This window comes from Haemorhous mexicanus, chromosome 5, assembly GCF_027477595.1.
Source record: "Haemorhous mexicanus isolate bHaeMex1 chromosome 5, bHaeMex1.pri, whole genome shotgun sequence".
Taxonomy (NCBI): domain Eukaryota; kingdom Metazoa; phylum Chordata; class Aves; order Passeriformes; family Fringillidae; genus Haemorhous; species Haemorhous mexicanus.
Genome location: NC_082345.1, coordinates 15,892,182 through 15,918,525, shown reverse-complemented (window position 1 = coordinate 15,918,525; position 26,344 = coordinate 15,892,182). Strand labels below are relative to the sequence as shown.

The 26,344-nt window shown below is 39.8% G+C and overlaps 1 protein-coding gene across 1 annotated transcript in view; it reads right to left on the bottom strand.

The window, feature by feature from the left end:
* The window catches only part of BMAL2 (basic helix-loop-helix ARNT like 2), a 32,140-nt gene extending 8,295 nt beyond the window's left edge, over window positions 1-23,845 (bottom strand). The window contains 14 exon segments of the mRNA XM_059846062.1: window positions 117-223; window positions 1,135-1,375; window positions 2,966-3,109; window positions 3,932-4,049; window positions 5,928-6,020; window positions 7,001-7,080; window positions 8,743-8,900; window positions 11,348-11,386; window positions 14,171-14,209; window positions 15,419-15,566; window positions 23,606-23,680; window positions 23,683-23,718; window positions 23,721-23,808; window positions 23,810-23,845. Of these exon segments, the coding sequence (XP_059702045.1) occupies window positions 117-223; window positions 1,135-1,375; window positions 2,966-3,109; window positions 3,932-4,049; window positions 5,928-6,020; window positions 7,001-7,080; window positions 8,743-8,900; window positions 11,348-11,386; window positions 14,171-14,209; window positions 15,419-15,566; window positions 23,606-23,680; window positions 23,683-23,718; window positions 23,721-23,808; window positions 23,810-23,815 (1,372 nt within the window). The 5' untranslated portion in view covers window positions 23,816-23,845.
* Between the last annotated feature and the right edge of the window lie 2,499 nt (window positions 23,846-26,344).

The following is a 26,344-nucleotide window of genomic DNA, read 5'->3' as shown; positions in this document are numbered from 1 at the left end:
TCTTAACACAGACATCACAAAGGGCAATGCTGAGGTTGGGTAGTTTGGGTTTGCAGTGATCTCACTTGCAGTTACACATAGCTGTAAGTAGTCTGAGAGGACCAACTATTTTGTACCTTCTTTGTGTTTTTCAGCTAGGTGATTGTGATCATCTTGATGGCAGTACTCATAACAAGAAGTTCCTAGAAGCTCTTGTGGCAGATACCCTAAAATTGCTGTTGCGCTGTTAGAAATAAAAACGTGAACTACAGCGGACCCAAAGCTGCTTCCTTCAGTATCAGATAAAGCAGAGCATTATTATTTAAACAAACAGATGCCTGTGTTCAAGGTTGGGGAAAAAAATATAGCATTAGTACAGCTCTAAAACAACAGGAAATATTTTTCACAGAAAATTATCCCTGTGCAATGAATGACAATTCGAAGGTAAAGTTTAAACATGCAAACCACATGTACACACAAAATACTTCTGTTTAATGGTTCTCCCTTAGCCAGTCATGTGTGTGACAGTACTGGTCACACATAAGAGTCAATAAAAAACTCAGCAGTTGAATTTTGCTCTTCCACTCAAAGGAATTAGTTTCAAACCCACACTTTTAGTAGAAAGAAAAGAAGACTGAAAGCAGTAACATTTCCAGTGACAATGAAATTCCAAATGCAAAGTGGTAACTAGGTCTCTACAACAAATAAAAGTCTGGTCCAGAAAGCACAGAAAATGGGAACTTAGTTCTCACTTCTAATAAAATAATTTGGGACCTCATTTAGATAGAATGTATTTGTTACAAATCGTAAGACTCTCAGAAGTAATAACTTCTGAGTTAAATGTTTTTACATCAGTCTTGTACAGAGCTATGAATCTCTAACTTGACATTTTTCTTTATGAATAAAGGAGTCCATTTTCTATAGGACAATACACTTCTATACACGATGTATTATTTGACAAAAAACAAAGCCCAAGTACACATAGTTTAAGAATTAACTGCTTCTTGTGTAGAGCAGAAAAACATTCTGAAAATTAGAATTTTTGAGAATTTGAATTAGAGTTTCTACGCTGCTGGAGAAATTACAGTTTTGACAGAGGATGAGAAAATGGAAGCAGTTGTGTAATTTCTCTTCATTAAAGAACAAAACGCTTACCGCTGATCTACATAAACAAATTTTCCATCCATGGCAAATCGTGTAACAAATTCTGTTGCTTTGACTTTTATCTCTCCACTCTTTTGTGGAACAATATAAGGGTGTAACCTCCCAATCGCAACAAGACAGTTAAAGTTACTACTGTCCTTTTCTACATCATTTTCCTCTTCTACTCCCACCTCATTAGGAGGCCAGTTCTTCAAATACCCAGTACAGTGAATGGTGCAGTATTTTCTGTGATCTAATAGAAAGAAATTAAATAAGAAGCAGTTATTGTTCAAAGAGCAAACCAAACTACTTATTTTATTATGTTGCCTGTGAGACCAGCAACTATGCTTACCTACACCAACTGTACAAAGTTATAGATAATTTCAGAGAGTTTTTTGCAATTATTTTGTTCTATTCCATTTGGGCTTACCTGCAGAGAGAGTTTCTAACCCTATGTAAGATTTAGGAAGATGAGTTATGGGTGTTGGCAGTTTGAACACAAGTTAGACAGAAAAAAGGCAATAACCCACAGATTGCTTTGGTTTTATATGGATTGTGAATTAAAATTAACCTGAGGCCCTCTGTAGCTTCCACATCAGTTTACCTTTGGTGAGCACAATGACCTGAACATATGCTCACTGCAGTTGAAGAAAGAATCAGCTTATTTTCTGTTTCTCAGGTTTTCTTCTCAGGTTTCTGAAGTTTTGTGGGAATACAAATATTTAAAATATCTTAAATTCCAGCATACACTGTCATTCATCCCTTTTTGCTCTCTAAATAACATGCAAACTCCCTCATAATCATCAAGGTTTGACATTATGTGTCCTACAGTAGCTGTCTTTCCAAAAAATGCCAAAGCATTCTTGACACCTCTACGCTGAGCAGAATGTCTTCCATAGCTTTGATTTTCCTCTATATTACAAAAAACACAGATCAACTCTGCAAAACGAGAAACTGAGTTATCCCACTATGATTTTGTCACAGTTGCTCAGGTGCCTTCCCTCAAAACTGCTTTCCCAAGAAACACTTACAGAAAGTAAATTCTTATCTCACTGAGTTATCTGACGCATCAAGGGATATCAAATTCTATTTACTTACAATCACGGGCCTCTTAAAATTTGTGGTGTATGTCAACAGTAACAGGTTACATTGAAAAACAGAACTTGGAGGATTTTTTCAGGATCAAACAAATTCAGCACACCTTTTCAAAAATCAATACTAAGTTATTAAAACAAAAGCTGCAAATTGCATTTTACAATTGAAATTTAAATTTTCACCAGAAACTTGACAAGATTATACTGCTCTACGGGCATGCCAAAATATGAACTAAAGTATAATTACTGGGAAAATGAATGGAATTACACCAATAAATTAACTTTACCATGAAAAGGTGGGAAAGGAAAATGCATACTTTTAAATACACACAATACAAAAAGTAAATCAGAAAAAAAAAGTTGGTTTACTTGCTTTTTTCCCTTCAAAATAGTAGAGTTGGCAGGCTTTATTCACTCAGTTATCTTCAAGACATAAGTTTAGTTTCATTCTTCTGATCTGCTCCAGTTCTTTCAAATATTTCCCTGAGACTTCTCAAATTTGACCACAACAGACCACATGCTCCTACAGAGCCACTGTACCTCAAGTTCCTCCCTCCCTCTTTCCAGGAGGGCACCGGGATGAGAAAGAGAACAATTAGACTGTTTTTCAAAAGGTGTCCCTGGTTCACATTTACACTGCTCTACAGCTACTTGGTGAGATCAGTAGGAACTAGAAAGCCATTAGTGACTTGGAATTTAAACAAGTTTCAAGAGAGAAAGCCCCCATTTCATCTCCACTCTCTGAGTACCTTTCTTCTTTGGGTTGGGCAAGCACTCCTTCTCCTCTTTGACTGTGGTCCTGCCACACTTTATGCGACAGAAGAAGGAACGTCGAGCACCAGAGTTCAGCCGAGCTGGTCCACCTTGGAAATCTGTGTGTACTTGCAAGCCAGCTTACAAAGATTTAGTAAAGCAGTTAAAAACAACCAAAACCAAGCAATAAAACTTCAGAAAACAAGGTGCTTTCTGCATTTACCTCTTACTGTTTAGCTGCCTAAATTTTGTACTTACAATTAAAAAAGTCTAATAATTTAAATAGGGCAAAGAAAACATGATTGACAGAGATTCCAAAATGAGAAAGAACTACTAAACTATTTTTAGACCCTTCTTGATATTCTTAATAGAATTTTACTACAGATGCATTATACACTTTCACCTTGTATTTGGTACAAGGAAGAACTGCAAAGATGCTTGTAAAAGCCAGCTATAAAATAGGCATTAGCTGTGTATTACACAAAACAGGCATTAGCTGCATAGTATACAATGCTTTCCTTATTAGAAAAAACTGTAAACTAAAGATGGTTTGGTTACATTGGGATTGACACTTAGCATTTTCAGAGAAGACAGTGATTCTTGATATTGAAGTATTTTATCCCATGTTCGACTACATCAGGTCTTTTGTATTGACAAGACCTAGCAAATACAAGAAAAAAAAGCAGTATGCTGGTAGAAAGAATATCAGACCACATCTTGGTAAATGCTTAACAGTGATTGCAGTAATTTAACAGAATTTCTGTAAATCTTATGATCTAAAATCAATTCTCTTCTGGGCTTGCTTTTCAACTCTAATGCATTTTAAGCAGCAGATACGCATTCAAATGTTTGCTTCGTTTGTTCATCCACACATCCATACAAACACCTGAATATATTCTGACTAATAATTAGATTTATTAACATCCCTTGAAAAAATCTGAGCACATCCAGCTCTGACTTACTTTTGCCATCTACGAGCTTCTCCCTAGGCGAGACGTCCGATGAAGAAAGTTGCTCCTTAACTTTTGCAACATCTTTTGGATGTAAGTAATCAAATAAACTTTGTCCAATTAAACTGGCCTATTAGAAAAAACCAAAAAAACAACACAACCCAAAAGAGATCAGAACCACACCATTTTGGAACAGGACCCCACATATTACTTATCTCAGGAAAACAACTGTCTACACCAGTAAAAAAAAAAGTCAATACCACAGTTACTCCAAATATCACTATTTTGTTTTACATTTCGTTTGTCATTGTTTAATATAATTTTTATTTAAAAGTGTAGTAAAAACATAGTTTGTTTCTTCCCTTTGAAAAACAGCAGATTTAGTTGGAGATCAAACAAGTTCTGTACAACCAAATGCTTTATGTAAATAATGCAATTCCTGGTCCTAGCCAAAGAAGGTTATACACAAAGTAATTCCACTCTCGGATTATTGGGGAAGGAGGGAAGAAATAGAAAGGAGGATGAAATACTCAACTATCTAATGACTCTGAGGTCTAATTTGGTTGGACAAACTGGCACCACAGAGCCAGGAGCAGGCTGGAAGCAGGGCTCAGCTCACCACAGCACTCCTTAGCAGAGGATATTTTCAGGGATATCTCCAGCTGGGATGCCTTCTACCTGCTCACTCTGTTCATCCCAAGTAACTGATCTGCTGCAACACTTTCTTTTTGAACAGGAAAGAATTCTCAAAGAAGTGGGAGAGTTTGGTTTTCCACTGCTTACCTTCAGCACAGCAACCAAATCAAAGGACATAAAGGAGCTGTGTTGACAAGCTCTACTCTAGACTCAAACTCAGGACAAACACCAGGTCTCCTGCCTTTTCCCAGTCCCCATTTAATCCTAATGCAATGGGAAAATGCTGAGTGCTGCTGAGACAGCCTAACAGCAGCCTTGCCAAAATATACAGGTGTAACAAACCAGATAGAGCTGCAGCATAGGATTCAGAACCTAGAACAACTCCCAAACAAGCTAATAAATCCATGGGTTTTATTAAAGTCAGTCATGTCCTCTGAATCTCCTTGTCTGGAATAGAGGAGATCTTAAGGGTCTGGAAGTAGGTATGTCTAACATGAGTGACTCCAGAAAGGCACTTTCAGTACTTGAACAAAATCAGTGTAGCTCTACTTTATGCTTATTCCCCTAGGATGATTCATTTCACTTTAATTAAAAAAGATAGTTTTGCACTTAAAAAAAAAAAAAGATAAAAATAAATCTATGAAAGAGTCCAGATTGGTCATCTGTACATTTATAAAGAAAACGAAGATAGCACAAATGGTTTCAAAGTTACAAAAGTAGACAGATGGCAGCACTAACTATTTTAGCCTCTGTTTGTGAAACAGAAGTCATTGATACAAGAACAAATTATCATCCCTGGATTATTTGTGGTAATTGCCCATCATGTTAAACACCAACGAATGGAAGGTACTTCTATTTTGGCAAATTCCCTGGCTGTACAGGCTACACTGGCTCCCATTCAGTTTGTCTCAGGTTAAGGGTACAGGCTCGACAGTTATTGTGGATGATGTGTTATGTGGTGCATCCGAGCATAAAGGCATCACCAGGGAAAGCTTTCATTAACTTCCACTGCTGAACTACCCATTTTCCTTGGCCTAAAAAAAATCCCCCCAAAATCACTTCACAATGTGAAAGAAAATCTTTTGCACACAGAAATTAGGACATCTTCAAATTATCCCTTCCTCTCAGACTGGCAGTTTTCTTAAGGATGATCAGCTGAAATCTGGTGCTGTTCCTCCGGTTGGGAACAATGATGTACTTGCACATATTTTCTTACAGGATATTCAGCTTTACTCTGAATAAGGTTAAATCAAAGACATTCCAAGAAATTATACACAAGGATTGGTTTGATGTAATATAGAATAAAATAGAAAAGTTTTAAAATTCCTAAGAAAATGCAAGATAAAAGCAAGCAGGAAACAACAATAACCACCTGATCATAATTCAGTATTTTGCAAACTGATTCAGAGACAAACAGAATTTTTCCTCTGTTGCATCCAACCACAAACAGGAATCCATCTGCAGCCTGAAAATATAAGACACTGTCTTTAAAAACACACAATTAAAATAAACAATGAATATTAATGACTACAAGGAAGCACACTTTTAAACCTGATTTTTAAAATTAAATACAAGAAAGCTGGAGAGGGGCAAGAGGAAATGGCTCCACACTGACAGAGGGTGTGTTTGGACTGGATATTAGGAAGAAATTGTGAGGGTGGTGAAGCCCTGGCACAGGCTGCCCAGAGAAGCTGTGGCTGCCCCTGGATCCCTGGAAGTGTTCAAGGCCAGCTTGGATGGGATCTGAGCAACCAGAAATAGCGGAAGGTGTCTTTGCCCATGGCAGGGAGTGGAATGAGATGAACTTTAAGGTCACTTCCAATTCAGGCCATTCTGTGAGTCTAAAAAAAAAAAGCAATTAAGATTGCAAGGAACAAATGAGGCCTTCAACCACACACACCTAAAGTTTCTTAAACATATCTCTGGCAAAAGTCCAGCTACAAAACAGCTTCTTTTGGGAGCCATTCAAAGATCTTGGCAAAGCATTATTGCAGCAAAGGAAAAAAACCACAAACCTAGCTGTGAATGAGGTGTGTGGGTTTATGATGAAGTGTGCAAACAAGAGGGAAGATTTTATTCCAGGTATTTTCTGCACTTTTTGCGAAGTACATCTTTAAAAATGTCCATTTTGGTAGGACAGCCAACAACTGTGAGACTGTTCCTGCATAATTGGCAGCATTCTCTGCAGTTGCATGAAGATTTTTAGAACGGATGTATTAAACAGGCAGACTGTACACAGATTACTGTTCCTTCCAGGGCTGCTGCCTGCCATGCTCCCAAACCATCTCTGCACACCTTAATGAAAGCCTGGGTAGTGCACAGAGTTTAAAAATCAGTACAACAAAACATTTGCCTGAAGGAAATGATGGGAGAAAAAGCTCTGTCCAACTAAAAACTCAAGCTTTAACAAGGACATGATTTATCTGAGAGCTTCCTTCCACTTACCCTAAGGATTAACTGTCGCAGTTCATCATCCTTCAGAAATGAAGGTTTATACCGGACTTCTGAGTAGGAGCTACTGGAACCTGGAAAATGGATGATTCACAGACATCATGTCAAAAGTTATATTTTAAACTCACTTTTAGCAGAGCTATACTTGTTATGTCTTTCAGAATTTTTCTCTATGACCCCAACAGCTGAATTAAAAAAATAATTCAAGGCTCAAGAAATATTAAAAATAAAATTAAAACAGATCTCAAACATAACTGGTAATGAAAACAGACACATAACCATTTTTTTTCCTTGCCCTTTATTAACACAAACCAAGCAAACTTCTGTTCAGATATTATTAATGTACTGCAAGAGAAATGGTATCAGGAGAACTGAATTTTCTAGAAATATTTCATAGGTATATTTCAGACCTCTTAACTAAATTCTCTTTCCTGAAACAGAATAATTCCAATATTATCGATTATCTTTTGGCATTAATAATGCTTCATTAATACTATAAAACCAACAACCAAAAACAAGACTATTGTAATTAAATCGAATGTCTCACTAAATATAGTGAGACTGACTCACTGCATGTACTGTTCTAGTACCCATGGCAAGTACTCTATAAATTAATTTTTGCTCATTACACTTTTATCCATTAATTTTTTTTCTTGTTACATTTTTTGTAACAGTTGAATATTTCAGCCAATTTCATCATGCACTATAACTCCACATAGTATATTGTATTCTCTTAAACCATTTGTTTTGAAGTAAATACAACTGTGCTGGGTGAAGTCCAGTGTTTACATCCTGTTGTTAAAATACAAATGCTTGAGCTGAAGATTTCTTGTTTAAACTGCAAGTGCAGTTACTGTCCTGCTGGTTTACATTATTTCCAGCTGGTTCACATTATTTCTTCATGCAGACTCTCAGACCTTTAGAAAAACCTCAAAATCCTTTAGACCTGAGCCATTTTTATGATTCTATTACTGCCAAGGTAGCAACTTAATTAATTTTGTACACTTCTTTAACCCAAAACTAACTGGGTTCTCCTTAGACTTGTTTATTCATAATCAGTGGGTTTTGCAATGCAGAGGGTCTTTGATCTTTGCTTAGAGTTGACCAAACTATTATTCTGAAACAGTGGTGCAAAACACCTAAATATTCTGTGAAGCTGATACAAGCTGCATATTGAAGAGTTTATTTGGATATATTTTGTGGGGGGAGAGGGGGAAAAAAAAAATCCCAAAGCCTAGCAATAGCAAAAGGAGAGCAAAGAATATTTCCTGGGTTGATCCCCACACTAAAGCATTCCCTAAGATCCATGATTAACTTTATCAGCTGACTGGGCTATCAGGAGTTTCTGTTTCTTGCTACTCTCTACTATGTGAGGATTTTTAAGACTTTGATGTAATCAAAGTCATTGACCATTTTGTTAAACTATTTTCTGTCTTGCAACCTTCCTTTTGGCTCCTGTACTTTCTAAAAAGGATCAAGGAGTGACCCAAGAGCAAGGCATGCCCTGAGCAGAAAGAAAATAGCGGACACTGAAGGGTGGCTTTTTTTCTGCTATACTAAGCAAAAATTTCAAATTAAGTTCAGACAGCTACAGACATGTACATTTAAATGAGGAGCAGGCTCAGAACTAAAAACAGGAAGGAAATGTAAAACAAAATACTCTTGGTTTATTTAAAACCTGGGAAGATACACACAATAACTCCTACTAGAACAAGGATGATGTTTCCCAAACTCACCTTTTAAAGACTTCAAGTGCTGCACAGCCATCCGTAGCACTGTGAGTTTGTCCAGCTTTCGGGCCATGGGATTGCACTGGGGTATCATGGCAGACAATTCCTCTATCAAATTATTCATTTTGTCTCTTCTTCTTTTCTCTGTCTGACTGTGAGCCTCTCTAAAAAGAAAAATTATTTTTAAAGTGTGATGTAGAACACATGATTTTCCCCATAATATTCAATTTCATTTTGAGAATGGAACTATCACCAGTAGTGCACTGCACTGAAACAGTTTTTCATATGCTACTTGTATTGGACAATTGAATTGGATTCACTTCAACAAAGATGAAATGGTCCCAATAATAATGTGAAATACTGAGGAAAAGAGATATCTCAAGAAACAATTTGATTATGTTTGGCAGTAACAAGAGGTTATGATGACTTCTAAAACTTAAATCCTTCTTGTGACCCTTGCCATACAAGTGATGACTTGGACACCTCCGCGTATCCCAGAGAACTCTTGATGTCATTGGGAATCAATGAAAGACATTCCTGCTCCCACCTCTGCCTGGCCTGTGTAACTAAGATAGGGCGTTCATTCTGCTGCCTTTTAAGAAACCCCACAGCAATAAACATTACTTTTCCACATGCTTCTAAGAGATGGAGTGGAAACTGTGGAAAAAAAAAAAAAAAAGTGTGCCTCATGTAATTTACCAGAAATATCTCAGAAAGCTTTCCTGATAAGGTGGTACAAAGGCTGTCTCAGGCTTCATCTCCTGCTTAGCCTTTCAAGAACTCAGCCACAGAAAGAGCTTCGCTTCTCAGCCAGTTTTCATCAGGAAACTCCTTCTAGGGCACATGGCTGTACATCACAAATGCATTTATAGTTCAGGTCACCTTTTCTTTACTTCTTTCTAGTGCACTATGACAGCTTTTCAGCCCATCTTCTCCCCTCTAACACCCTCCAGCAGATCAAGGAAAGTTTCATTCACTCTCTTGCTCCTCACCCAGAAAACAAGCCAGCCACTCAACTAAAGCCCAGATGATTTTTCTTTCTGATTGAGGCCAGACACAGTAGTATAGTTAAGCAAAAGGAGGAATAAGTTTTGGTTAATTGATCTCCAAAACTTTTCCTTGTAGGCATACTGCAACAGAAGCTATTAAAGGTAATAAAGTTAACTACACCTGGCCTCTTGAGAAAGAACAAAGTACAGTTTTAAAGATCTACCTGAATACTACTTTATTTAAAAAAAAAAAAAAAAAAAGCAAAAAAAAGCCTTCACCTCACAACTAATTCTGGGTCATTCTGCCAACCATTCAGCTTTTCTCTCTCAAAAGCCTTTTTTTAGATTTAATTTTTTGAGTTATGCTCACATCTATGGGTTCACCCAGCTCTTCCTTTATGTCAGGTAAGAATAATCAAGTAATATCCTGTGTATGCTCCTTGAACTGTGAACCTCAGGAAGACAGATAGATACATGCATTCCAGGAAAGGGAACAACCTTCCACATCTCTGAGGGTCAATAAGGAATTATGAAAAACTGGTCAGGTGGGTGCAGAAATTCAGGGGATGACTGAATGATAGAAAAAGCCTTATGTTGCTTGCCACAGCCACAAAGACAAAGGGAGAAAAGCAGGTTCCACAATAAGCTTGAGACAAAAATACTGGAAGGAGATAACTGATAAGTGAACCTCCAGACACCTTTGTACTGATTCTTTTTCCCTCCACCTAATGCACCAAAAAGTAAGGAAAAAAGCTAACAATACCACATAGAAGCCATTAAAGCAATGTACTACAATCTTATAGAGCAATCTGGGACACTCTGTGAAGAAAAAATAATTTCGAAGTGGAACTGTAAATATATCTTGGAACATTTTAGTTTCTTTAATTTTGTTTCAATTACAGGAACACTTCATAATTACTAGCTAGCATACTATATAAATAATACTTCTGACAGCATGCTGAGTGGATTATGTATTTCTGGTTTGACATCTCTGCTCACATGAAAAATTAAAGACTTATTTTTAAATCAACTTTACAGCACAGCTCTGGTTTTACTACGTGGTTTGTCTGTAGTTTAAAATATTTGTTTGGCTGAACTGTGGTCACACAACATTTCAAATCTTGCAAGTGCTCCATGTGAATTTCAGTTTATGTGAATTCAAAGTTCAATGGCAAAACTTCAATAATTCCCTACACAAAAGCTTGTTCTAGAACAAGAAATCTTTGTTGTACTTGAGCCAAATCCATTTCCATGTGGAATAAATTCTAAATACCTCCAGAAGCAGACAAATCTAGAAAAAACAATTCTTAAATTCATGAAGATGAAGGATCAGCTCCTTATACATGACTTAGGTGTACTGCATTTCATTCTCACCTTAAAAACTTCAACCTCATGTTTTTGCTAAACCATCTGAAATATCCTGCAGCAACTTTTACCAAAATTATCAGCAAATAAAATCCTCTAGGAGGCTTTAAAAATTACTATACATTTAGTAAGGAAAAGGAAAAGCTTACTGTTAAATATTTGATAAAGTTTTAGTGAATGTTATCCACAAACTCATATTTTACTATTGTGAATCTCAGTCTGCACTAGCAAAACGTATTTCTATTGAAAATGAGTACCTGAAATCTTTTACTTTAACATGTTCTTCATCTTCACTCCTAGAAAAAACAAGATACAGAGCTTTACATTACATATTTAATACTAGGCACTTCTTTCCTCCCACAAATTCCAAAAGATAGAGAATGCTACAAATTTACTGTGGCTCCAGCAAAAGCAAACCCACAAACTCTCTGAACCATAACTGACCTAGCAAGTGATGCATAACAGAAAGAGACCAGAGCAAAACTGGCAATATTCACAGTTGTATGAACATATTAAAAGGATAGTTCATAATTATGGGGCTTTTTTTATTCTGGAGACAATTACATTACTGGAACACTCAACTTAAGACTTGATTTTATTTTTTTGTTTAAAATTTTATAAGAGAAGTTATCTATTTATGTTTTTATTTCTCATATCTTATTGTCAAGTTATAAAATAAGCAATCCTAAATTATATTTTAAAAAAACCAAAAAACTTAAGCTATTTCCCATACCCTATAGCAATGACTGGGAAGTCATAAAGTAATAAAATTGTAAATGAAACACAGTCCTAAGTGTCTGCAGCACAATAAACACTCTGCAACAGGAAACTATAAAGGATGATTCAAACAAGTGCAATGAGCTTTTCTTTCCCCATGACCACTGCACTGTTCCCCATGCTTTGTGAAGAATTCATGGCCTTGGTACCATGAGGACCAAGAGGAGAGGCCAAGCAGGCAACACATATCTCCCATGAGGAGATAGAAGCAGGAGGACCCTTGGAGATTACAGCTTCAGGAAAGGTGCCAAAAGCTGCTGCCACCTGTAACTGAGCACTGAACCCAGTGAGGATCCAGAAGCCAAATTAACAAAGCAGAATCTGGGATTTCACTGGAACCCAGCAATTTTCTAGACAGTCTGAGAAACCCAAACACAGGAGGATGTATGGCTGACAACACCCCAAGACTTGCATTCACTGAAATTGTTTCAGATTTAGATGAGTTAGCAATAACTAGTATTTTCCTTCCATTTTAATGTAAACTTACCAGAAATATCCATATACTGAATTCCAACAGAATTTACATTCTCTGACCATAAGAGAAGAGGTAAGGAGGAGCCAGACCAGCTGCAATGCAGCATGTGCCCTATTAATTAATTTTCCTTCTCCCTCAGGAGCTCCACTTGGGGAAAAAATCTAGCACAAATTTGCTGCTCAAGCAATCAGCCCCAGCCTTCAATGGATTTTTATAGCCTCTGTCCTAACAAAGGATATGAATAGCTAAATTAAAACCACCTTGACTACATGAACAGAGGGTGAAATTCCACTTTGTGGCTATAATGAGGGTATATTTAATTGGTACTATAAAGGACAGAATGGGTATCAATCAGTAAAAATAAAGAATACCAGCTTTTCTCTACTTTCTCAATTGATTTATTAAATATCTTCTATTTCTTCTCAATGGAAGATATCAAACTTCCCCATTTCTTCTAAAATGGAAGCAAATGTTTTAAGGGCAGAAAAAGAGGTTTTTTACTCACACTTTCCATGATGAGCACCATGGAAAAAATCCACAAAGAAACAACCAATTTAACCTCAAAGAAAGATTTTTACACTCCCCTTTAAGGTATGTACCAAAGAGTGGACTCCCTGCAGATAGGGACCTGGAGGTGCTGGCTGACAGCAGGCCCAGTTCAAGGCAGTCAGAGGGCAAAGCACATCCTGGGCTCATCAAACACCAGATGGGCAAAGAAGTGATTGTCCTGCTGTCCTCAGCACTGGTGTGCCTTCACCTTGAATATTGTGCGCACTTCTGGGCCCCAAAATGTGAGAAGGTGTTTGGTAAAGATGGGAAGGTCCCCCAAGGAATTCAGAGAAAGGCAACAATGCTGATGAAAGGGATAGAAGGAATGTCCTGTGGGGAGTGGCCAAGGACTCCTGGTTTGTTTAGTTTGGAGAAAAGGAGGCTAAGGCCACCTCCTTGCTCTCTGCAGGTTCCTGAGGAGGGGAAGTGCACAGAGAGGTGCTGAGCTCCTCTTCCAGGTATCCAAGGATAGGACACAAGGGAATGGTTTAAAGGTGCAGGGGAGGTCTAGACTGGACATTAGGAAGCATTTCTAAGGTGGGGAAACACTGGAACAGGCTTCCTGGAGAGGTGGTCAATACCCCAGGCCAGTCAGTGTTGAAGAGGCACTTGGACAATGCGCTTTACAATGTGCCTGAACCTTTGGTCAGCCCTGAAGGGCTCAGGCTGCTGGAGTGGATGATCACTGCAGGTCCCTTCCAAGGGAAACAGCCTGTTCTATAAAAACACTGCATGGCTACTTACAAACAAATATTACCCAAGTAGGGTATCCAGATACAGAAAAAGAAAATGCAACAAAGTAACCATGTAATTAACAAACCTACTGGCACATATATTCCACAAAGTGTTTGCTTACGCTGCATAGCCACCTTGTAACAGCATTATTTTAACACTGTTACTATCATTGTAATTTTAAAAGCACTTTAAAAGGTAACAACCAACAAAAATGTTTACATTCACCAATCTTGGAAGAATATGAGACTATTTCCTTTGCCTCCCTAAGTCTTCTTATTGAACTGGCACTTTTCACACCTTCCCATTCTAAACTTCAATACTAACAAGTTTGGTGAGAGCATCATCTTAGAAAGAACTATCAGGAACCCTTAACATTGAATGGACCTGTCCATCCTGTTCCTTAACTAAATGTTTATCACCTTGTGCTGTACACAGACCTGGATGAAGCACTCCTCAAGGAACCCGACAGCTCATCTAGGCAAACAGCAAAGTGTGTCAAGGTCACAGAACTCAAAACAGAAATGGATTCATTCATAAAAAGTACCTTTTCTGAGGATCACCATCAACAACTTCAACTGTATTCCTGCAGAAACAGATCATAAAGTAAGTAAAATGGAGTTTGAAGCACATTAAGATAACTTGATAGACCCAAAAAACTGAAGTCACAGGAAAAATTTAATGGTAACTCCAATTGATTGGTTATTTTCTACAAGATCATTAGTCCTAGAATCTAATTACTACTTTTTATTAGCCAGTACTTTTTCAATTAATTTTTCAACTTGGACAATAATCTTTTTTATCTGAGAGATCCAAACTTCAGAGAAACACTACTGAGAAACCAACACTTTTACTGAACAGGTAAGAATCGACAAGCGATACTGAAAAAGAATGGAGACTATTTTTTTTCCCCCACAAACTAACATATTGCTGGAGTTTTCAGCTATCCACACAATACACTTGAATCTCCAAGTTGGCAATTACATCAACAGCCACAGTACAGCTACTGCAGATCAATGGACTACATATGTGAGAAGCAGTGATTAAAGAGCTTTAATAATCACAAATACATGTAAATCTCCTATTCCCCACCTTTTTAAACATGGATATTCTGCACTAGTTTAGAGATAGTTGTAGCGCACTACACCTGCACCTTGTGTCCCTTACTTCTGCCTGATTTACACAACTTTGAACACATCACTTTTTTGGTTAACTGGCATCTGTTTGGCAGTTATAGAACAGGATAAAACAGTTGACAGTGTCCCCTCAGCAGTCAGGTATGACCCACTTGAAAAGAATGAGCACTACAGGAAGACAGTCCCCATTTTAAGGTCACAGGTCTGTCTCCACATTTAGGGAAATGGCTGCTCTGGTCACTGAAGCAGGAGTTCTAGATTAAACAATTGAAGGTAAAATTCTAGTATGTGCCTGGGAAACTTCAAGCAACTTAAGAACTTGCTTTTACTAGTAGGCAAAGAAGGAGAAAAAAACCCTAAAAATTAGGAATGAAATTTCAGCATTAGAGACACATTATCCAGACACTTCAGGCCTGGAAATGGCATTATGGAATCCTCCATATATTCCTTGGATTTAAGGATTATTTTTTCTACTTTCAATAATCGGGGACTGTCAAAGAACACCTTTGGAAGACATTGTAAATGTAATGGAAATGAACAAAGGAAAGAGGATTGGAAAGGAGGGAGGAAGAGGAAAAGGAAAGACAGTGACCATGTTGCATAAACAACAGACAAATGTCTCAGATTTAGGCTAAGACACAGAGATTTGATTCACTTACTGGTTATCAGAATCACTTCCCTTGCGTTTCCTTGGAATGTCAGGCACGGCAGCATTGAAAGCAGTGGTGCTGGCAGCCTTAGTGACGGGATTCATGAGGCTGGGCCCTCCGCAGGCCACGCACAGGCTCCCATCCACGGAGAACTTATCTGGCAGTGAGAATAAAGGCTCAGTGTCCAGCAAGAGTTGCATCACTCTGCATCCATTCTCATCCTCACTGGGACAAAAAGTTGTCTGTGTGTGGCTTCTGTGTCTCTGACACAAAAAGCCAAGGTTGCACTGCGACAAGCCAAGTCCTGCAAAGAGTGCACCACCTTCCCACAGTGCTGCAATGATCTCACCAACCCAATCAACACACCAAGGCAATATAGAACAGCTCTCCCTCACACATCCTTTGCACTTAAATTCCCCTCCACCTCAGACATCCTGCTGCAAAATCACCAGCTGTGCCATTTGCCAGCAGATCAAAATACTGTGGCTCAAACTAAATGAAAATTAAAAATATAATGTGAACTGTTTCTTAATCAAGTGGGACATCCAAAAACTTGAAGTTTTCTATAATCATATTCCTGACATAAAATCCACAATTACACAGAACATCTGCCATGGAAGTTGGAAGAGTCTCAAAAACTTGTCAAGTTCCCTTCTCAATTCTCCTCTTAAGGAAAACTCTTGTTTCTGGGAAGAACAGAAGAGAAGTCAACAAGCTAAAGCAATCCTAGCAACCCACTGGGAAAGGAGAACAGTCTCAAGGAACATGAGCACTATTACACTGTTTTTCTGTCTCAACGCAGCCATCACAAAGAATCACCCAGCTGATGCTTAGGCAGAGAGCCAGTATTAACTCTGCTTCAGCAAATGCAGGAACTCCTTTAGGCTTCATGTGCCAGGGAGGACAGATGAGAGATGAAGAGATGTCATTTAAGGAAGTGAGCATCTCCTGCTTCTAGCAGGGAGCAAAAACCAAGAGGAGTACTTTGAAAATCCAGCAAGAAGAAAATCTGGACAATTTCTGGTGAGCCTTCTCCCTTTTTTTAGCATCTGTGCTGTTTGCAAAAATGTAGAATTGTGCAAGAACAATGATACAAAGGATATTTTTTTCCTCTCTTAGATGTAAACACATCTCATACCACAAAAATGACCTTCTAGGTTTTCATTTGGTGTTGGAATACAGCTCTGGAGATTTAAATGAAAATAGGCTAATACTCCAACAACAGCTTGTCTGGTCTTCCACTAATCCTCTCTCTATCAAATCAGACAACACAAAGTCAGCCCCCGTTTTATTTTAGAAAGCTCTTTAACTCATTAAGTCACAGAGGAAGTTTCAAAAAAAAGAGGTGGAAACAAAGAATCAACAAATTCTTGACAAGTAGTGACAACCTTTGGACATCTGTGACAGCAAGAAAATCTAATTATTTCAAATACACATCACATTCAAATTAGGGATGTTAAAATATATTAAAAGAAAATACATTAAAAATGCCATAAGTACTTATATAAGACAGTGGTAGATGTCTGAAATATTTTTATGATGAGTCTGCCTAAAAGTCTCATTTTATATTTCTGTTACTAACACAATTCCAAAACAAACAAAAAATGCTGACAGATCCAAAGGAACTGTTTATTTAAAAGGAGCAGATTTAATTTGCCCAGGTCACAGCATCCTATAATTCCTGATTAAGCTATTGAAGTATAATCAGTCTTGATGAATATTCATAAAAGAGTACTTACTAAACAGCAACCTACATGGTTCCAAGACCAGAATGCCTTCAGCACAACAGATCCTTTCGTCCTGGAACAAAGCAGGACAGCACAGACCCACTGACCTAAATACTGCTCTGCACACAGATGGCCAGCCTGCTTTCCAAACACTTCCCTTTAAAGGAACAAAATCCAAGGCCTCTTTTACAGGTTTTCCAATTTATCTTCAATATTATTAAACAACTAGGATTTTTTCCTCCTATCCAAACAACAATTTCTGAATACTTATCTCTTCTACCTTCATTAACAACGCCCATTTTTGTTATTCTTAAGTGAGAAAATAAAATATATTCAGATTACCAGTAACAGTGACCTATTAAGAACTTCTACACTACAATTATTAGGTGATAAATTGAATCCTTAACACTATCCCTGGGACAAACTAAATGCCAGTATGATGGGTGGCTGATCTTGGACAAACGTATAAGGTTAAGAATCTGTACTGATCCCTGACATGCTCAGCATGCAGCTTATAGATTTTATATTTATATATATATATATTTTCTTTAAAAAAAATCCATGAACCAAAGCCAAACCCCCATCAACAATGCAAAAGAAAATAGAGAAATAAATTTAAAGCTTCAGAACAACAACCAAGCATAGATGAACAGTGATTATGTGGAGTTTAACAGAAGTGAGCAAATCTTTTTAATACCTATCACTCACTGAGCAAGAACTAGGCAGAAACAGCTCCTAAAGCCAAGGCAGCTTTGAGAAGTCAAGAAGAGTGATGGAAAATATCCTCTGAGGGCTCCATAACAGCCACCATTATGATACTGGGTGATTCCAGGGTGCTCACTCTCTCCCTGGAGTGTCCCAACCTTGTGTAGGCTGTGATGAAAGATTTCTTTCCCTCTCTGGCTACAACACTTGGTCTAGAATGTACCCCAATAACCAGGATGGGCTTCTATGATCAGAAAAAGTTGGATTGGATTTTCACCTGTCATTTGAGCACCCGGCTGAATTTATTGCATTTTTTTGTGAATATTTTCATACCACTGGCATCACAACAAACACCTCTAAACACACATGAAGCAAACTGAAATAATTCCCAATTTCATAGTATGCTTGCTTCATGAGAAATAATATCCAGAAAGAGCAAGCTTTATAACAAGTTGATGTTTCTATAAAACCAAAATCATTAGTGAATTCCAAAACTACTAGAAACAGTTTAAGTCAACTAGAGATGTTTTGTTAGACCACCCTAAAGGCTGTTACTCACACTAGTGAGTAACAGACCACCACTAGTGTGGTCTGCAAGCCAAATAAAGTTCCAACTGAGAAATGACATTTTTATTACTGTTCATTCCATTGCTAATGCCCTGCAATACTGATAACCAGATTTTAATGGCAAGTGAACAGTTCCTCAAATACATGTCTGTTATAAACTGTCTGTCTCTCAGCATTAAGCCTATATGCTTATTTATATTACAAATCAAAAATATTTTTAAAGCATATTATGCACATTGAGACAGATTAAAATAATGAGAATAATACAGGAATTCCTCCACTGGAATTATTCCCTCTCCGAAAAAGCAAAAAGCAAAGACCATCCAAACAGTACAAACACATATGAAGAACAGCTCCTTCACAAGTAAGTGTATGTGAAATGAAAAAACTGTTAGTTGAACACTCATTTTAGTGTATTTCATAACCGGGCAAACAAAATATTTAAGGGATGATTATCAATACATATTTCTCATAACAAGAACATCCCCTACTCTTGTGTTTTTTTCTACATGGACAAGAAATAATAATTAGAGTCCCCAAGGTGCTGGCAAAGAAGGGAACAACTGCCAAGGAGCTGCATGACACTGCTGTTTTTGGGGAGATACAAAGACAAAATCAGCCATATTCCTGTGTCAGCAAAGTTTGTGTCAATCCCATGCAATGCATTCATAAACAAGGCTTGGGAGACGCCACATTTTTACAATTACCGACAATAATATTTTCTAATCCCATGCCATATTCCTGAGCTGTTTTCACTACCAACAGTTTTAAGGTTTTCAATTCCTAAGCAAACACAAACTTTTAGAAAAGTTTATGGCCAAACTCCATCCGCCATAAAAGGTGAGATTCATCTGAACCCACAATGATGTCCACATCTGAAATAGCCATTCTGGTCCCTCTTGGAGGGAGGAAGACATTTCTAGGATGATTCATCTCTTCCCAGAATAGATTCCTACATTTGGCTAGATGAAATAAAACAGTTCTAGGGTGATTCATCTCAATCTAAAATAGATTCCTCCAGTTGGTTTGATGAGATACAGCCCAAGAGTGCCTATCTCTAGTCAGTAATTACACAGGGACCAAAGGAACTGCCTCAGACTTGGACATCTAAAGATAAGCGAGATAAACCCGACCCCAAGTACAGAAATAACCCACAACTCTTAAAAACATAAGAGCCACAGACAGCACCTGTTTGCATCACATGTAACAAGTTCAAGCCCAAGACATGTTTTCCAAATTATTGGCCTAATTATGCACTACCTCAAGACCACTCACCCCTAGCAGGGGTAGCTTTTCTGTCTAGGTTTGCAGGATACATATTAGCACTCCAAAAATCAGCAGGAAGATACAAATCATGTAGTATTAATAAATTTATTAAAAGAGCTGTCAGTCAGCCCTCATTTATTAGCCAGTTTAAAAAAAAAGCATACAAATTCAGCTACCAAGATATTACAGTAAAATGGGCTTGAAATAAAATATCATTAAAGAAGTACATTTATAAAGCTTATGGAGACACTTCCCATAGTCTGGGAATAAGTGAGACTTGCAGAAATGTGGCAGCTCTGCAGCTAACTAAATTAATAATGTGTTAACACTGGCACAACCTTTCCAAAAATAAGGAACTTTTAATCCAGCTTCCTATTTTGAAACACTTTCAAAGCAAAGGAGAAGAAAGAGGCTGCTTTGAGTTCAGATTTCTAAGATCACGGATACCACAGACTACTAAAATGTGTATTTTTCAAAGGTATGTATGTGGTATGCACAAAACCCTCCAGCTATGAATCTGAGCTCTGTCAATTTTAAAGAACTCCAAATTCTGGCAGAAGCGAGTGTGAAGTGTGAACCTGAGGGTTGTGCAGCCCAGCCAGAGCAGTTCCTTTTAGACTGTAAAGTTCTGTCACAATCAACATAGTTTTCTGATGGTTTATTTTTTTTTTGGGGGGGGGGGGGGGGTTTAGTGGGGTTTTTTTTTGTTTGTTTGCTTGGGGGTTTTTTTTCCTTGCTTTTTTTTGTTTGCTTGGGTTTGGGGTTTTTTTTTTTAAGATGTGAGACGAAACAGCTCTGGTGTGAGGAAAGGCTGAGGGAATTGGGATTGTTCAGCCTGGAGAGGAGAAGGCTTTGGGGTGATCTCATTGTGACCTTGCAGTGCCTGAAGGAAACCCAGAGGAAAGATGGAGAGAGACTCTTGACAAGGGCCTGGAGTGACAGGACAAGGGGGAATGGCTTCACACTGTCAGAGGCAAATAACTCTGCACCATGTAAATTGTTTTATTTTACTATGGAGTTAAATTTCAAAACTTTTAGTTTATTTTAATGAATTCTTGCTGCAGATATTCATTAGAGTGTGACAGTGACACACACAGCCTACACATGTACAGGAGTGTGTGAGAAAGAAAGTTACAGGTGCTGCGACATCAGCTCAAGGTCCTACACATCTGAACACCTATACAACAAAGAACCATATTTTCTACACCTAGCTAAGAGTTGTACTAAAAATTCTTTGAATTGATTTATTTTAGACCTCTAAAACAGGCCATGAAAAGCAATTTCAAACTTACTAACAGCAACTCTGGCATCAAGCTCATCACTGACAGTACCTCTTACTGAAAGCTGGGACAACAATCTTTGGAATGAAGTTCTGAAAACAGTAGAAATGTATGGATTAAAGCAGCTTATTCTTTCCCCAAACTTTATAAGCATGTGTAATGCAGGAACAAGATACAGAGAATTCAGTAATTAAATTATCTTATGAACAACACTATCCAGAGAATAAACTCTTCTATGTTAAGAACACTGGATTTCGTTTTAATCTCACAAAATGAAAAAAGGAAAAACTTAAAATACTCTGAATTACATACATTTAAATCAAATAATAACACAAGCAACTGATTACTCTCTGCATCTATTTTTACTCATTTTCATCACCTGGAAGAGAAGCAGTCAAGAATCACAACTTACCAGATTTTTTCTGTTTACTTAATAGATTTCAAACACAAAATATTTGGCCAAATTATCAGTGTATTAAAAAATAAAATAAGGCAGGAACCAGCTAATGAAAAGATCCTCCCCAAGGCCTGGAAAGGGTACCCTGTTTTCCCAAGCACTTTCATGTTCACACCAGGTAGAAAGCACTGATAGGAATCGGGAGTCTCATATATCATAGCTCATTTCTGGGAAAAAAAAAGCAACAGACAAAAAACAAACCACAAATCCTCTCCAAATATACACTCCTAGAAGAATGGTGGACAATTGTTTTCTTGTCAGTTTCAGAATCATATGATTGAAAAATGCTGAGTCTTATCAAGTCAGCTGCAGAACTTCCATGGTTTTACCTGGCCCTGCAGTCCAAACAGGGAATTTTCAAAAGTTCACAATGATTCACTTCCAAAATCACCCACCAAATTATTTCTTCTTACAATGAATTTGATTCCTAGATGTGAAATGACCTGTTTAGTGGTTGTCTTTCATAATGTGCAAATGTACCAACAATAAGGCGTATACTCAAGTGAAAAAAAAACCCACCCTAAAAACTACTAGGCAAGTAAGTTTAGTATGGCCATATCCCACAAACAACTAAGATACTTTTGTCTTACAAACAAAGAAACCCAAAACTTGTTTCTTTAAAATCCACTTAAAGAACAGGTATAAACATAGGCAGCAGAAGAAAGCAGGGATGGGGGTTTATCTCACAATAAAACGTGAAAACCTATGGTTCACTGATTTCCCAAATCTACTTGTAAATGGAAATGCCTGTGCATTTACAGGTTTCTTCATTTTGATGATTTTCTCTCCTTTCAGTATATGCATGCTACAGAAACAATAAATCTTAAGTTTTAAGCACAGTTGAGCAGACTGCAAAAACGCTACCAAAAAAACCCGGCTGCCACCACCACCTTGTTTTCAAACACTACACAATTTGCCACAAAATTTTACAACAGTATTTAAACAATCAAGCAGCACAGACAGAAACACCTCAAGGATTTGAGACAACAAGGATCCCCACATACATTAAAGCACACATAACCCAAGAGGCATTTAGAAAACAACTACTAAACCTAGAAGAATTGGTGCTAACTACACAGAGTTGCAGTGATGGCTCAGGAGGGATTGGACCATTTGTGTTTCCCCACACCCCGTGCAAAACGCTCCCTTCTACTCGTTTCCAAACAGGAACACGAGCAGCAGCTGGTGGTTTACAACCAGCCTTGATTTAGTATCAGAAACTTATGATTAAAAACATGGAAAGATCAAACCTTGGTCGCCATACAAGCGTGGGCACACATACACACACAGAGAAAAGCCAGAATCACTATACCTAAAATACTAAATTATGTTTACCTACCAAAAAAAAAAAAAAAAAAAATCATACTAGAGTTTTAGGAATGCAAGGCTACGTGTGTACCAGAAACAGAGAACTACAAACTTAGTTTAAAAAAAACCAAAAAAAAAAAACCCCAAAACCCCCCAGATTTTTAGTGCACATCGCATCAGTACGATGACACATCTGTCACAGCAATAGAGCACAGTGACCATTACACAGGCTGATGCCAAGAGAATGGCGCCAGGCTCTTTTCACTGCTGCCCAGTGACAGGACAAGGAGCAATGGACAAACTAAACACAAGAAGTTCCACCTCAGCCTGAGGAAGAACATCTGCACACGGAGGGTGGCAGAGCCCTGGAACAGCTGCCCAGGGAGGGCCTGGAGTCTCCCTCTCCAGGGACATTCCAGACCCACCCGGACACGCTCCTGTGTCACCTGCTCCAGGTGACCCTGCCTTGGCACGGGGGTGGGCTGGACCACCTCCGGAGGTCTTTTCCAACCCCATTCGGTGATTCTGTTTCCGTGTGGGCGCTCCAGGTATCTCCATTGAACTCCACCGAGCGGGAGCAGCGAGCCAGGAGCGCCCAGCGGGAATTAGCCATAAACGCGAGCGGCCCCGAAGCGGGACCGGACACAGGACCGGCCCCGAGCGCCCTCACGGAAAGACGGCAGTGCCCCACGGGCACCAGCCGCACAACAACACCCGCCCGTGCCACATCACCGAGGCGGACAGACAGACGGACAGACAGACACAAACAGGCAGACACACCCTACACACGGCGCCCGCCATCGCCCCCCACGCGCGGAGCAACGCGCGAGAAGGGAGAGGGAGACGGGGCGCCCACCGCCCGCTCCTCGAGCGGACCCGCTCCCACCTTCCGCCGCCCGCTGCTCCTCCTCGGCGCCCTCGGCGCTTCCCGCTCCGGCTTCGGCCATGGCGGGCGGCCCCTGCCCCGCTCCACAGCGCCCCCGGCACCGCCGGCATGCAGGGGGTGAGCTGAGGTGAGCAGAGGAGGAGCCGCGGGCGCCGGGGAGGGACCGCGGGCTGCCCCGCCGGCCGCCCCTCAGCGCCCCCGCCCCGCCATGGTCCCGCCCCGGGCCCGCGCCGCCTCTCGCGAGATGTGCCGGAATGGTGGCGCCGCCGTCCCCTCACGGTGCCCCCGCTGGTCGGGTTCGATCTTCGGCGTGCAGCGACCCAAGAGCTGCAGTGACAAGTGCAGTGAAAGGCAATCACTCGAGAGACACACCGGTGGCTTAATTCAGAACACCGATGGCTTGATTCAGAGCTGTCCGAGCCTGGGTGCTCTGTGGTGATACCGCAAATAGAGCACTACCGCCGGACTTTTCGTGCCATTATTTATATACGGAAATTCAGAGAAACTTTCTAAGCACAGCAACTCTTTTAGGATTGTTTAGGATTTTCCATGTAAGTTTCCATGCGGCCGACTTCTATGCATGTCTTCCCCTGGGCAGGGTCTTTTTGACATACAGACGTGATCGACCTGGAGTATTTTGCCAAGTTAACAATGTATACACAGACATACATCAACACTGATTTACTACATGTTAGTATGTTAATCCTTAAAACATGTTAGTTCTAGGTTGTCCTTGAGTAAGGGATGCTGGCAGCTGCCTCTTCCACTGGTTAGATCTCCATTCTTGTTGGTTAGGCTTGGAAATATCCAGAGATCTTACATGAAGGAATGTCCTGATTTAAGATAATCTTGACGTATTTCCCATTTTGCAACACTTGGGCTGGCACCCTGCCTGTGTCCCTGGGCTGGGCAGGGCTGGTGTTCCTTTCTGTGGGTGCTGTACAGAGGATGCTTCATTTGAGGAAGCATCAGGATCTTGGAATAGTTTTGGTTGGCAGAGGCCTCTGTGAGTGGTCAGAGAGCAGTTCCATCCATCAGTGAAAAGTAGCATAAAATAGGGACAACTTTCATGAGTGTGCTGCAGTGTGTTAGCAGAGCTGTAGCTGGTTTGTGGCAGTACCAGGAGCACACTTCTGAAGTGAATTTGCCTGTCATGCTCTGGTTCACACCCTGGAGTGCTGGTATGAGCAAGGGGTGTTCCTTGAGCACAAAGACCTCAAGGTGCCCCTGTAAAAGAGTAGCGTGTTCCAGCTATTCCCAGGCATCCCTTCCCTCCAGCAGATCCCACTAGAACCAGTCTATGAAATGAAATGAAACCTCTACAACACAAATGGACCTCAGCAGTGCCTCCTCCACAAGACAGAGCCTCTGTCCCTGTCCTGCCCCGTGTTGCTGCAGCTTGTGCCCACTCAGTTCCACTTGCAGCTGTGACAGAAGAGGCTTTTGCTCAAGCACACAAGTCCTGACCTGTGCCATCTCCATGGGCTGCACAGGTGCTGCTTCTCTCTGTTGGGGCACTGCAATATAGGAAAAATCTAAAGCTCTCAGAGAATGCCCAAAGTAAGGTTATGGAAATGATGCTGAAGGGCCTGGAGGTGAAGCCACACACAGAGCAGCTGAGGGCACTTGGTCTGTTCAGCTGGAGAAGAGCAGACTGAGGTCAGAGCTCACAGCAGCTCTGCAGCATCCTCACAAGGGGAAGAGGAGGGGCAGGCCCTGATCGCTGCTCTGTGTGACCAGGGACAGGAACCGAGGGCACGGCTGGGGCTGTGTCAGGGTAGGGTCAGGGTGGATATCAGGGAAAGGTTCTTCCCCCAGAGGGTGCTGGGGCACTGAACAGGCTCCCCAGGGACGATCACGGCCCCAGGGCTGCCAGAGCTCCACGAGTGTTTGGACAGCGCTCTCAGGGATGCACAGGGTGGGATTGTTGGGGGGTCTGTGCAGGGCCAGGGGTTGGACTTTAGTGATCCTTCCAATTCAGGATATTCCATGATTCTATGCACTCAGGCACGAGGGAACCTAAAGTACAGGTGGTATTGCTCACCAGTGAGGCCAGAGCTGAAGAGCTGGTGACATGTGTGTGGAGGAAACTCTTTCTGCAGGTGTTCTTCTCCCACTGTTCTGGGGGCTTTCCCCTGTCTCTTATTATTAATGGGGATCCTGTGGAGCTGGCAAGAGTAGCTGTAATATTTTGCAAAGGATATTATGTTCTTTCATCATCAGTTCTAGTGGCCACTATCTAAGTTAAAATTTATGTCTTTAGAGCTGCAGACAAGGAATCAGTTTTTTCAGATCTGGGGGCAGACTCTAGATAAAAACATCCTTTGCTAAAAGTGAGTAAGAAAATGTGACAAAATACACATGAAAAGGCAATTGGGATCAGTCTCTTCTCCCAAGTAAAAAGCAATAGGATGAGAGGGAGCAGCCTCAACCTGTGCAAGGGAAGGTTTAGATTAAATATTAGGACAAAATTCTTCATTGAAGAATTAGAAAACTCTGTCAGAAAAGTGGTGGAGTTACCAACCCCAGAGGTATTTAAGGCATGTGTGGACGTGGCACTAGGGGATGTGGTTTAGTGATGGATTTGGCACTGCTGCGACTTGATGAAACTCAGTGATCTCCAGGGTCTTCTCCAAGCAAAATGATTCTGTGATTCTAAGGGCTTGAGAAAGTGAATCCTGACAAAACACTGTGAGCCAAATGCATTTGAATACCTATGAATTTTATGTAATGTGGGAA